General features: G+C 41.2%; 2 protein-coding genes across 3 annotated transcripts in view; both read right to left on the bottom strand.

Moving 5' to 3' along the window:
* LOC124119179 (solute carrier family 25 member 45-like) overlaps window positions 1-187 on the bottom strand; it is a 28,161-nt gene extending 27,974 nt beyond the window's left edge. The window contains exon 1 of one of the 2 annotated variants that reach the window (XM_046481621.2): window positions 130-187. The gene's annotated coding sequence lies outside the window, so the exon portion shown is untranslated. The remainder of the gene's footprint in view (window positions 1-129) is intronic. The other variant, XM_046481636.2, reaches the window with a different exon arrangement.
* Window positions 188-1,156: 969 nt separating this feature from the next.
* LOC124119234 (1,25-dihydroxyvitamin D(3) 24-hydroxylase, mitochondrial-like) lies at window positions 1,157-11,345 on the bottom strand. Its single transcript, XM_046481681.2, has 9 exons — window positions 10,735-11,345; window positions 9,282-9,472; window positions 8,347-8,550; window positions 7,361-7,518; window positions 6,722-6,888; window positions 5,419-5,497; window positions 4,630-4,795; window positions 3,332-3,375; window positions 1,157-2,627 (listed from the first exon to the last, which is right to left on the bottom strand). The coding sequence occupies exons 1-9, from the start codon at window positions 11,136-11,138 to the stop codon at window positions 2,508-2,510; spliced, it is 1,533 nt and encodes a 510-aa protein (XP_046337637.2). The 5' UTR covers window positions 11,139-11,345; the 3' UTR covers window positions 1,157-2,507.
* Between the last annotated feature and the right edge of the window lie 2,972 nt (window positions 11,346-14,317).

Below are 14,317 nucleotides of genomic sequence, written 5' to 3'. Positions count from 1 at the left end.
CACAAAAAAAACATCTTCTGTACTTCATCTTTCATATAAAATACATGGTCTAGGTAAGTTTTATCCAGTTCGATGTCAAAACACTAACTGATCGAGAACAAATGTTAAACACGCCTTACTATCACTTACGACTTTCCGTGTCTTTGCAAGCGAAGAAAGAAGAGTCCCTCGTCTGCTACGATACCCCACTATTTTGTGCGCATGGGCGAAATACTCTCAAACCAGATGGTCCTACGACAGAAACAAGCCGCGAGTGTGTAAGCTCGTGACAAGAAAGCTGTTAACGCATTGAGAGAAAAAAACTCTCACCTTTTCTAAAGGAAAGAAAACATCATGAACATTGGACTTTCTTAATATCAACTCAAAACCTGCTAGTCACACATGATACAGTCCTAAGACCAATTCACCACCCACCCATAATAAATGACCAGTCTATATGCACTCTTATACTTGTATTTATGTATATATACTGCCGGGATATTGTGACTGCAGAGCCACTGAAAAAACGGCGTCACTCGATGACTTGCTTCATCCATTACTGGTTAGAATTGGTCAACACTAACCAATGACTGCCGTACGGGTTGTTAGACTCGGAGACTTGTTTGATAGCTTGAGTAAATGTACATCGTGGACTGCTGCTCATAACATCAGTCACTGGTTTCGAGGCCGACGATATTGTGCACAACAAACACACCCAACAGGCATGTCCCCACTACAGCACTCTTGCAGTGCTATCATTAGTTGATGCATTGCCATCACTTCCGAGGGGAGATGTATGTGTAGCTTCATGGTGGAAATACAAGTCCACGAAGTTTAGACAGTAGAGGGGCGGACGGGTAGCCTAGTGGTTAAAGAATTCGCTCGTCACGCCGAAGACCCGGGTTCGATTCCCGACATGGGTACAATGTGTGAAGCCCATTTCTGGTGTCCCCCGCCGTGATATTGCTGGAATATTGCTAAAAGCGGCGTAAAACCATACTCACTCACTCACTTAGACAGTAGAACGTGTCAACATGGTCAATGTGTGCTGCGCCAAGCGATCCATATAATAACAATAAAAACAACAATAATAATAACAAAAATGATGTCGACGACAATACTACTACTACTACTACTACTCCTACTACTACTACTAATCAAGAAAATAGAGTTGACAAAATGTATATCATATATTAAACCAACAATCAAGACTCTTTGATAACTACAGGGTGAAAAGAAGTAATACATGCAATAATCCTATGGTCAGCATCAGAATTAAACATGATGGATCAAACAAGCAGTCGGATAAATAATAAGCGATAGTGGATCAGTTTGGTTTAATGCCGCTTTAAATAGTACTGCAGTTATATGACGGCGTGTCAGCTTGATGTGGAAGGAAAGTCTGAAGGCAGCCTTTTGTTCAAATGACGTAATGTTATCAATTTGTGGCGTCATATACAATACATCATATCGTCATATCGTATTTATCCTGAACAATTAAGCACTGTGACGTAAAATGACTTCAATTGACCAATCAACATTGAGAATTGCTAAAATGCACATGTGCACTATATCATAAAGTTATTACACGCCGACATTCTACCCTAATTAAGAAAAAAAAGACGAGTGGGAGTTGTTTATCGTACAATAAAACGTTGCACGGAGAATAAACCATGAGTAGTTTATTTCTAATATGACATCTTGTACAGCATTCTTAAGGATGTCAAGAAAATGTACAAGCATTAAATACATTAACCGGTATTGAAATAATGATGACTCCCCGAATACAATCTGGCCTCGGCAATGTCGGTCAAGTCCATTTATGTACAGGGGGGCTATATTTGGTATTTCCCTGATATTCTCACAATTTTCAAGTCAATTTCTGTAACTTTTTACCCAGCACTGATTGTCGTATCTCTTCAACATCTGAATGCGATCGATCGGCCATTGCGTTTATCTACGTTGCCCAGCTACATCTACAGGGAACAATTCCCTCTCAAAAATAACATCGTCCAATTTACGACGTCTTCAAGTTACGAGCGCATGTTCGAATCTCTAGAAATGACGTCAGTTGCATTTGTCTGGTGGACCAGCATATTTGTTGACCCTGTAATTAAATATATGGCTTAGTGGGTTCAACAGTCTCTTGGACACTCCATTGTATTGTTTATTCCTTTTGTGTCATACAGGTTTTTCATCAGCATAAAGAAATGTCACGAAACAGCAATATTATATTTTGTGCAACTCTCTCCTGTTTCTATGTTCCCTGTGTTTGCAAGTGACGTCAACAAAGTGTGTACATACTATAAAACAGCGAATCATGGTAACTGAATAAAATTTATCTGCCACTGGTTCCAAAGGATCAATGGCATGCTGCCTCAGAAACATACCACCTCGGTTTTGGAATTCACCATCAAATATGTGCTGCTTTTGTAAGTCACTGAGGCATTTTTGTCATTATAGCTAAACAATCAATTCGTGCTTGATATTCCATCTCTCATTCATCAGCTTATTCCACCAAACAAACTCTACAGAGATCGCCGATCCTCAAATTTGACTCTGACTGGATCCTTTGGTCTGGTGATCACAAACTGGACAATGTCCGGGGGTGGCTGACCACTTGGCTTCAGGTCAAATCTCTGTAACATCTGACAAAATAGAAAACAGATTTGACGTAATGTAGATCCCTCTCAAAATAGTTGATCCCAATTTGGTAGCAGTTCACTTCAACAAATGTCATATTTGGGATAACACTTTCTTAGTAAAGGACAGATTCTAGTGTTTTGGGCGGGTTGAATCCCATCCCGGATTCTAACCCACGCTGTCAGAGCTAGGCACCTAATCGCCAGCACACAAGGTCAGCTGTCTAACCCACTCAGCCACCAAGGCTTCCACAAAATGAAAGTCCGACTGGTAGTCTAGATCACGTACTTTGTGTACCCCTCTGACAGGTGTAAATTGGCATTTTCAAGCAAGCTATCCTGGAATCTGCATACTGGTTATGCAGGAATTTTACAACATTAAAAAATGATCTTTCTAATAACACATTCTTTCAGATATTTGAATTGATGTTAAAATATGTCCTGTACTTTAATATGGCTCAGAGATAGGGGCGAGTCCATAGCTATTGAACTGGTATACATGCATGCATGTAAACGATTTATTGGTGAATAACAATGTACTTCAGATGTTACATAGCTGGAATACTGCTCGGGGCAACGTTAAACAACAAACAAACAAACAAATAATCCCAAATCATTCTCCTCTTTGGCTAATATTTTGGAGGCATTATTAACAATAAACAAGAAATGTGTGAATTTGAAAATAAGAATTCGTACTGAAGAGTTCTTACCTGTGCCACCAAGAGTTGAATTTCGAGTTCAGCTACACGTCGACCTAAATAGCAATGTTAATATGTGTTAGGTAGGTCAGGTAGGGCCTTTCTATGACTATCTTACATAATGGCACACAATGCAAGTCTACCATTATCCTTTAATACTTTTAAGGGCTGAACGATAACTTCCCACTATTTACATATGTGTATACTATTTATTTAAGTGAATCTCAACTGAGAACAATATTGTACATCAGGGGTCTTCCCACTTACGTAACTCCTGCTGTTCAGAGGTACAAACTATGTCACGGGAGCAGAGCTCCAGATAAGCTGCGTATCTGCGTAAAATACGCATCAGAAATGCAGAAATACGCAGTGAGAAAAAAAAACAAGCGTATCAAATAAGCAATGAACATTACAGATACGCTACAAAAATAAAACTTGTGCGTATCAACAAAATATTGTGAAGTAACCCTGCGTATTCGATTAGCAAATCAAACTTATTTTGAAATTATATACGGACATTCCGTCAACCTTGCCAAACTCCACGATGACAGTTACATCATGATCATTTGCCATCACACTTTCTGGTGGAAGTATCGCGGTATTTTTGAGTCCTATTAATATAAGCTCTCGAACCCACACGACAACAGTTTGCAGGGACTAGATGAAGTGTTTTTAAATATTTAACTTAAATACCCACATGTGTAAAAACTAGTGGGTAACAGAAATTTGAATACCCAGATAGAATTACTGATACCCAATGATTTTAAAATGCTTGAGTAAAATACCCACAACATCCAAAAGCTTATCGGGAGCTCTGCGGGAGATAACCCCTTCAGCAAGTTGGGCAATTGGGAATGAGCCGTACATCATTAATATTCATGACGTCACACATGGATCCCGTTACGTCAATTGCAAGTCCTTGACATTTTATAAATTTACATTAATGTTCCCTCTTAAGATGAAAATGGGTAATTCAATAGAATAACGAAACTCAGAATAATGTCCCAACTGCTACTTTGAACTAATTAATACCAACTGTGTTCAGACAAACACATTGATTTTTGAAATATTTGAATGATTTGGTTGTTTTTTTTGGTGTTTAACCCCGCACTCAGCAATATTCCAGCTATATGACGGCGGTCTGTAAATAATCGAGTCTGGACCAGACAATCCAGTGATTAATATCATGAGCATCGATCCACGCAATTGGGATCGATGACATGCATTAACCAAGTCAGCGAGTCTCACCACCCGGTCCCGTTAGTCGCCTCTTGAAGTTTGCTGAACCCGTGAATCCCCATTAAACTCACCGACACACATCCTTTTCCCAAAGCCGAATGGAATATGTGAAAATGCAACTGGTTTATCACTGGCTTCTCTCGTCTCTCTCAACCAGCGTTCAGGTCGGAAGGTCCCTGGCTCGTCATTCAGTGACGGCAACCGCCCAACCGCATGCAACGACACAACAACATTTTTCTGAAAAATGGAAGAGGGTTTTTACAATACAAGTCATTTGTTTGTTTGGTTGGTGTTTAACGCCGCACTCAGCAATATTCCAGCTATATGACAGCGGTCAGTAAATAATTGAGTCTGGACCAGACAATCATGAACACTGATCTATGCAATTGGGATAAGATGACATGAATCAAGTCAGTGAGACTGCCCACCCGATCCCATTAGTCGACTCTTACGACAAGCATGGGTTGCTGAAGACCAATTCTCTTTTGGGGATTTTATCGAAAAATATATATTGTCCCCGAAAATTCTTGAAAACAATAATAATGCTTCAGAGTAGTGAAAACAAAAGAAATTGGCTGCCACAAGAAGAACTTTGTTGCAAGGTGTTTTTTCTTTTAAAAAATCAGGGTTATAGTTTTAAATACAAAAAATATCTGGTTTTGCAGCTTTAATTGTTACAAAATATCAAGTCTCGATACAAAATCCCACACACGTACAATGTCTGAGGCCCATTTCTGGTGTCCCCCGCTGCTGTAAGCGGCGTAAATTCATACTCACTCGTTCACATAACTGCGTATTTTAACTCATGGACCTATTCTTGCCTGTCTGACATATATTGGACTTATCTACCCAGTACATACCCCTTTGGGCACCTGATATCCCATTATAACGATATCTTGCTGGTTGATTCGACCTACATAACTCCCGACTGGGTACAACCTGGAAAAAAGATAACACACACTAAGAATTATGGGAGAAATATCTTGCAGAAACATATCCCGTGAAACCTGGTATATGTGCCGTGTACTTCAGTATAAATGGGAATGTTCATTTAGTTGCCTGGACTAACACCTAGTCTCTGAAAAGAACATATTTAACAGATAAAAGCAGTTGGTTTTTTTATAGCTATGAAATATAATAAAAAAGGAGCACGGAGACTTTCTTCATTTTCAGATACTACAGTGATATAGATTTGGCATGATAGACTTGCATGGGCTGTACTGGATATATTTGTTTCAGGGTCTGTATGGAAGACTATTTGTTGACTTGTGAGCCTTTGGGGACTGGGCTGTTGTGACTGCTCCCATGATCTGTTTCGATGCTCAGCCAATGGTTTGTTTGTTGAAGAGTCGTTATTATTGTTCAGATTGCAATACAAAAATGGTTTTCCATTAAAAACTTTATGAAATATTTTTTCTCAGAAGGCAGTTGAAACAGAGCACATTCGTCCTTATATCCCCTCAGTTTAAATCCGGGCATTAACATATTATTGCTAAGACTTGTCATGATAACCGGATATTAAACGAACAAAACATAATAATATTGATCGACTTAAAAACCAAAATTATTTGTTCCTTCGTTTGTACTTTGTTCGGCGTACTCAGCAGTGTTCCAGCTATATGACGGCTGCCTGTAAATAATCGCGTCTGGACAAGACAATCCAGTGATTGATATTTTGAGCAACAATCCACGCCGCCTGGGTACGATGACACGCAATCAACCAAGTTTGGCTACTTGATCCATTAACTCGCCTCTTACGACCAGCACAGGTGGGGAACCTAGTCTAACCCGGAATCCGCACGGGGCTGAATATGTCTGTTATGGTTGATGTACTGCCGACCAGTTGGTTGGTTGGTTGGTTTGTAGTTTTACGCCGCACTCAGCAATATGACGGCGGTCTGTAAATATTCGAGCCTGGACCAGACAATCCAGTGACTGATGTCATGAGCATCGATCCACGCAACTGGGATCGATGACATGCATCAACCAAGTCAGCGAGCCTGACCACCCGATCCCGTTAGTCGCCTTTTACGGAAAGCATGGGTTGCTGAAGACCAATTTTACCTCGGAATCTTCACGGGTCACTGCCGACCAGAACGAAAGACCTAGATTCTAATTCACTTTCATTGCCTCCAACAGCCTTATACCAGAGGTGTGTCTTACCTGAGAGTTTCCTTGATAACCGCCTTCAGGTAGGGCATAGATCTGAGATGTTCGGGGGTGGCGATTTCCCCGGGGGGCACCGACAGCTCTAGCTCCTCCCTCAGCTTCTTTTGAACATCCGGGTTCTTGGCGACCTCATATAGAAGGAACTGCATGGTGTTTGACGTCTGTAAATGATAAATCAGATGACTGATTTTGTTTGTTTGTTGTTTAACTGTAAATAATCGAGTCTGGACCAGACAGTCCAGTCATCGGTCATGAGCATCGATCCACGCAATTGGAATACGATGACACACATCAACCAAGTCAGCGAGCCTGACCACCCGATCCCGTTGGTCGCCTCTTACGAAAAGCATAGTCGCCCCTTACAGCAAGCATGGGTTGCTGGAGACCTGTTCTAACCCGGATCTTCACGGGTTAGTGTCACATGTGAAAAGTGAACACGGGTACAGATTTTCAAACTCCATACTGGGAGGTTTGATCTTTTGTTTTCCACATACCGGGTCAGCTCTTTTTTAATTGTGGTGTTGGAAAACTATTTTCGTATCGTCAGTGAACGATATTCCGAGATAAGGAAAATCCAAGACACCAGCAAAGTTCTGGTTTCTTGGATTAGCTACAACCAGTGAGATAACTGACCGTGTCGACTGCCGCACTCATTAACTCCGTGACGTTGGCATAGATTTCTTTGGTGGAAATTGTGTCCTTCAGAAGCAGGTACTCCAGGAAGCCAACCTCCTCCTCGTCCACGGTCTTAGACTTCAGTTTAACCATAGCTTCGTCCACACACTGTCGGGCTGGAACACATTTAATACCCTCGTTTGTTTTGCTTGTTTGTTTTTTAACAACGCAATATATGCTATATGACGGCTGCCTGTAAATAGTCGAGTCAAGACGAGATAATCCAGTGATTGATATTATGAGCAAAGGACCAGGCCGTCGGGGAACGATGACACGCATGAAATTCGAACCCCTACAACGACGATTAGCTCATGCCTAAATATCCAGAACAATTTAATTTGATTGTTTGTGGCCACTTTGCCAAATATTACCAACAATATCGAATATGCGTTTTTTATAAGTATAAGTATGAGTGATTCCGTATAGATTCATCATCAGTTGGGGGTTTATCGTCCACTTCCGGTGTTCCCAATTTCGTGGACGGGGGGCAGGTGGGTAAATATGAATATAAATATGTATAATATGGAACAATTAAAAAGCTTGTCCCCCAAAAATGTAACTGAAGGTGATAATTACAAAAGAATCAATAAATCCAAAAGAGAAAAAAACAAATATGTAGAACGTCATTAATACATGCACTTGACTATTACTTGTAGTATATAACTGAGGTGCAAGACAGTACGAACGTTCTAGGCAATTCGCTGTTCAGAGTTGCATCCTTTTGGCGTGCGAGGATCCTACGACAGTAGGTTCGAATTCCAGATGGGCCTTGATCCCAATTCTTGGTTGTGAGCACCATACCCACGGATTTCGCGGAAGCCGAAAACTTCTTAAACGTGAACCACGTTGGTCTTTCTGCCTACATCAAACACTCGGGGCTGACTGACTTACTGTTCATATCGTCTTTAAACCTCCCTCACTCACTCACTAAACTTTTTACCTACCTACACGAAACAGCGTATCCGTCGATCGGGTGAAAGCTCTGTACCGGAAAGGCCGGAGGATCTTGGCCAGTGTTGGGGGGAACACTCCTATATCAACCGTCGTCTCCAACATCACTCGGATAGCTTTCACAAATTCTTCGCTTTCACCAGAGCGCTTGTCAGATAGGCACCCCATCCGTTTGTTGTATAGCACGGTACAGACCGCTGAATGATAAAGTGGATAGTCGATAACCAAATTGAAACTGACTTGGAACAATTCTGATTTTGAATAATTATGCTAATAGGGTCGAAATAATAATAATAATAATAATAATAATAATAATAATAATAATAATAATTTATTGATCTACCTAAAACATGGTGATATATATACTTTAATTTATATAATTGACACTTATTATCATAATATTCTTAGCAATTTAAAATTTAACATTTTAGTAATAGACACAATAGACACTGCTAAAGTGCATCATCTACTACATTAGTATAAAATGCCCCTTGTAATACAAACGCCAACCCACACTAGCTCTTAAAGGGTAAATATCCCGTATAAAGCAACGGACCGTCTCCGTGGTCTACTGGTAGAGCGTCCGCCCGGAGAGCGGAAGGTCCGGGGTTCGATCCCCGGCCGCGTCATACCAAAAGACGTTAAAAGATGGTACTTGTTGTTACCCTGTCTGGCGCTCGGCATAAAGGGGCTAAAACAAGGACTGGTCGGCTCGGAGTCAGTATACTGTGGGGTATTCATGTTAAACTGCGGCATGGTATGTATCTCAGTGAGCTAGCACTATAAATCGGCATCAGTCTGGACTAGTACAAGCAGCCACACATACACGTGCATGTACGTCGCTATATAAGTGCAATAATCTTGGACGCGACGTTAAACCCCATTTCACCTCACACATAAAGCAACGAAGTAATGCCGATATATATACCTTCAAGTGACCAGTTGAAGAGCTCCATGTCGATGTTTTCCACAACCCCATCAGGGCCCCTGACACTCGCCAATCTGTCAAGAAACTCGGTGGTAACAGTGTTGAAAATGTCAGCGTAACTTTCAACGGTCTTGATCTTCATCAAAGGCTTGTCTACGACACTGCGCATGCGCTGCCAGTCCTCGTTACCACTAGTCAAAACAAAGTACAAAGACTTGCACACGTCGATAAGGCACAAATAAAATTAATAGTTTCAAACATGATTTCTAGATTATATAAATAATAAGAACAAGTTGTCCCCATAAAAAACTTGCGTCCTTGTAAGGTCCGCCTATCGAGATATCCTAAAGGATAGAATTACTATACGTCAATGGACTTTCCTTTCAGTACTGCATTGGAGCAAGGGTAAATAGTAGAAGAAGAACACTTTAAATATTGGGGCAATGGAATTTTCATGTATTTCATTTGGAATTGCGTTCATGTTATATTTCATAGTCTTCACACAAAATATCAAAATTGATTTTATGATACGCCATATCTGATAGACACTTTCCATCAGGGTAATTGATTTTGTATCTTATCAATAGAATGGACCTGTGAAGATCCGGGGTAGAATATATCTTCAACAACCCATGTTTGCCGTGGGCAGCTCTATGCTTGTCGTAAGAGGCGACTAACGGGACCGGCTCGCTGACTTGGTTGATTAATATCAGCGTATCCTACTTGCGTGGATCGATGCTCATGATGTTAGTCACTGGATAGTCGGGTCCGGACTCGATTATTTACTGACCGTCGTCATGTAGCTGGAATATTGCTTAAACGGCGTTAAACAAGAAACAAACAAAACAAAATCAACAGAATGTCATTCTAGTATTTACCGTTAACCGAGCATCCGTGATACATCTATCATTAACATTTGAGATTTATGAAATTAACAGAGTAACAAATACCATCTTTTAACGTTTTTGCCATGGCGCGGCCGGGGATCGAACCATCCATAGTTAAGATAATATATAGTTTCTTATAAAATCTGTTAGAATGAACCAGACTTTTTAATACGTAACCGTAGTTTCAACCGATGAAGGGGAAAGAAATAGCCCTGAACCGTTGTGTATGTATAATAGTGAGTGAGTGAGTTTAGTTTTACGCCGCTTTTAGCAACAATCTCATTAAAATCAGATCTTTGTTCTCGATACCGCTAAACAAAGTTTGTTTAGCGGTAGCGAGAACTAAGATCTGATTTTAATGAGATTGCTTTTAGCAATATTCCAGCAATATCACGGCGGGGGACACAAGAAACGGGCTTCACACATTGTACCCATGTTGGGAATCGAACCCGGGTCTTCGGCGTGACAAGCGAACGCCTTAACCACTAGGCTACCCGACCGCCCCGTATGTATAATAAAGAAGTCGTAGTGTAAAACATTCCATGTCATAACATATCCAAACTTACGCCATAAATATTCCCTCAGCCTCCCCAGCCTGTTTTCTGTACTGAATCCAGACAGGTACCTCGGTCCGCTTTGGACACTTCCCCTCTTGGCGCAGGAAATCGCCTATTGCCTCCACATCGGTAATCATGACACTGTCTAAAACGCCCAACTTTTCTCTGAATATCGGTCCATGCTGTTGATGACGAGACCATATCAATTCATGCATCTTCCCAACTTTTCCAGCAAATTCGAGCATATTGTTTATAACTGGGTATCCTTTCTTAAAAGGGATGTCATTGAATGGTTTTGCAGACTTGAAATCGTCCTTCACTTTGCCTGCTTCCGCGGTGTATCTGAAACGAACACATCCTGCACAAGCCCGGCTTGCTTGTAAACAGGTAGCTCTTCTTATAAAAAGCGCCATCTTCCAGGTGAGCTAACTACGTTGTCATCAACCTCATGTATCTGCCTTTTGAAAAAGATTTTAGACACCAGAAGTAACTGGCTGCGAACATCCAAGATGGCAGAACGAAAGTAGTTGCATTCACTGATGATTTAGGACGTCGCTATTTACACACTGTTTTTGTCTATGTGTTCGTGTTATCGGTTATCGAGTTTTTCAAGGGAGACAACTCATCGCAACTGCCCGATTTGCGTCTTATACTACAAGCTAATTATAGTCAGCAAGTTCGCGGGGATCGGGATCGGGGGCGTGTCCAAGCGATTTGTCCACACATAGTTATCTCCCTTTGACTGTACCCTGTCCATGTGGGCTCTCTATGAGGTGTTTTTTATTTTGATTGATGCGAGTTGAAAGATCCAGTATAAATATTTTTTCAATTAAGCGATCCTCAAAGTTCATTGGTCAATTTACGCAATATGACGTCATACTGCTACGCTTGTGGTAACAATGCTTATGACGACGTATTATTACCCGCCAGGGCGAGGATATTGGTGAAATGTAATTCTCACTGAGCAGTGTAACTATTTCCATTGTTTTCATTGGATGCGAGGACTCCCATAGCAACGTGACGTCATGTGAACGTATTGTCGCAAATATTTGAAGATGACGCCACAATCGAGTTTATTTTACGTCGTTCCAACAATAGACCGACTGAGCTGTTATCTCCACTTTAGACCTGGGGCGGTATTCACAAAGATTCTAAAAAGCTCTGTGAATACCGACCCGGAGGGTCGTTGTACAAAACAACTTCATCGCTACGGTTGTCGTAAGTCTGTGTTAAGGTGTAGGAGCTACGATCACTTTGTACAACGGCACCCAGGAGACTCACATTTTTTTTCTATATTTTTGTCAGAAACAAAGGTTATGGGCAATAATAAGCGCAATAACGTATTTGCAACTCGGAATTAAAGATTATCTCTCCCTCATGTATTAAAGTTGAATGTTTTTCGCAAAGGCAAATTAACTTGGAAAAGATATTTTGTAATTCCTCGTACCTAGGTTATTCACTAAATAATTATTTATAAGTCGTAAGTCGATACGCTTACATCATTCGAACAACTGAATTCAATGAAGTCCTTAACACATTTTTGAAATTTCCTTTCTTGCCATAGAGCTAACCGTTATCTTTGGACGATATTGGATGAAACTGAAATCTCTAAAATTCAAATTTAGAGACAGCGGATCCAAGGCAAGCATGTTCGGACATGACTGTCGCCATAAATAGCTGTTGAACAGAGGAATTACGGGATAGGGGCGATGTGACTACAAGGGAGATCACGGTTCTTGGGGACATTCAGTGTCTGCCAGTACCTACCAAAGTGAGGGGAAATGGGGTTTAACGTCGTTTTCAAGATTTTTGCCTTATATAGTGACGTGCATGCACGCGCTCGCGTGCCTGCGTGTGTGTGTGGGCGTGTGCTCTTCCGGACTAATGCCGGTTTAATATTGCTAGTCCACTGAGATACCATGCCGCTGTTTTACATGGAAACTCCACTCACGACATTGTTTACTAACTTCGAGCCGACCAGTCCTTGTTTTATCCCCTTAATGCCGATCACCAACCAGGGTAACAACATGTACCATATTTTGACGTCTCTTGCTATGATCGAGTCACCGACCTTCCACTCTCCGGGCATCGCGCTATCCACACCACAGAGGCGGTCGTACCGAACTGAACAATATGCAGCCTGACACAGCAAGTTTCAGCATAACTGTGTCAACATTTGTCAACTGTTTGCAGGCTATGAGCGTAGCACCTTGGACCGTAGAAGTCCCTGTGATAAGTGGTGGACGCTGCTAGCGTTGGGAGATGGGGTATGCCTCATGCAGCCTGTCGAGTAACACTGATATATGCTTCGTAATACATCAGTGCCATGATTGTCAGCACATTTTGAATAGTTTGTACATCCGAATGAGTAGGTGTTTAACTTCATTGAGATATGTGTTAAATCCATTGTAATTCAGGTCGTTTAACCATCAACCTATTTAGACTTTGACCCTGCACTTGTAATTACCGTAAATCCTCGATCGGAGGCCGTGCTAAAGCCAGTCTTAACAGGGCAGCCTCAACTTGAGACCTTATCCAATTTCACGGTTTGACATTGCTACTGAGAAATGAGCTAGTGCAAATGCATGGGATCTTGGATAAGGGAAGGTCTGTCATCAATGTCGGGTCATGAATATGGGTGAAAGATAACTGAGCCTATTGGATGATATACGGTACTGAATACTGTTGAGTGCAGCCCTGTTGAGTACTGCGTTCTTAATCCGGTCTCGAGCCTTTGTGGTGTCGCTGAATAACGGTTGTGGACCAGATAGAGAGGGGAATGACTCGGTTGTATTGAGACGTATCTGTTAGGACAGACATTATTCATACTTTGGTTTACAGATTATTATTAAAACTATTCGTAGGAGAAGTTGAGCACAACTACAAGAAAAGTATTTAATATCAAGACGTTATCTGAATGTATTGAGTGAGTGAGTATGGTTTTACGCCGTTTTTAGAAATATTCCAGAAATATCGCGGCCAGGTACACCAGAAATGGGCTTCACACATTGTATCTATGTCGGGAATCGAACCCGTGTTTTCGGCGTGACGAGCGAACGCTTTAACCACTAGGCTACCCGACCGCCCCCTGAATGCATTGCAGGGATGCAGTGTTAGGCTTGTGCCGTCGGTCTTGCACATGTCTTTGATAAACACGTTTACCGAAAACTACAGTTATTTGTTCTTTACAGATTTTAATTGTTCTACTATTTGAAGAAAGTCTCGCCTGTTGCAGAGTGCGGCGTTAAACAACAAACAAACAAACATGAAGGTGATACATCATGATGTAACTGAAATACTGTTCAAAGCGGCGTTTAGCTAAAATCGCTCGGTCACTGTTTAGTTGATTAAGGTTTCTGCTAAGTAGGGTTGGATAAACTGATAGAAGTATTGACGCATTACTATTGTCAATTTGCCGTGGCAATGATTCGATGACAAGTTAAAATATCAAATGTTAACATCAATGTCACTGCATTAGGCACAGTATCGATGATTGTGATTAAATGCTACAAGTACAGTTAATCATATATGTATCCAATCTTTCCCATCTCAAACACATCTTGATACGAGCAGCTTACATACGCGTATCCTT

The sequence above is a fragment of the Haliotis rufescens genome, unplaced genomic scaffold (assembly GCF_023055435.1).
Source record: "Haliotis rufescens isolate VD_foot unplaced genomic scaffold, xgHalRufe1.0.p SCAF_3, whole genome shotgun sequence".
Lineage (NCBI taxonomy): Eukaryota > Metazoa > Mollusca > Gastropoda > Lepetellida > Haliotidae > Haliotis > Haliotis rufescens.
Note: the sequence above shows the minus strand (reverse complement) of the source record. Positions and strands in the feature narration are given on the sequence as shown.

Coding starts and splice junctions, on each gene's coding strand:
- LOC124119234 (XM_046481681.2), bottom strand. CDS start 11,138: ATGGCGCTTTTTATAAGAAGAGCTACCTGTTTACAAGCAAGCCGGGCT. Junction 7,519..8,346: donor GGATACGCTGTTTCGTGTAG/GTAGGTAAAAAG, acceptor AATGTGTTCCAG/CCCGACAGTGTGTGGACGAA. Junction 3,376..4,629: donor TGGGAAAAGGATGTGTGTCG/GTGAGTTTAATG, acceptor ATTGCTATTTAG/GTCGACGTGTAGCTGAACTC.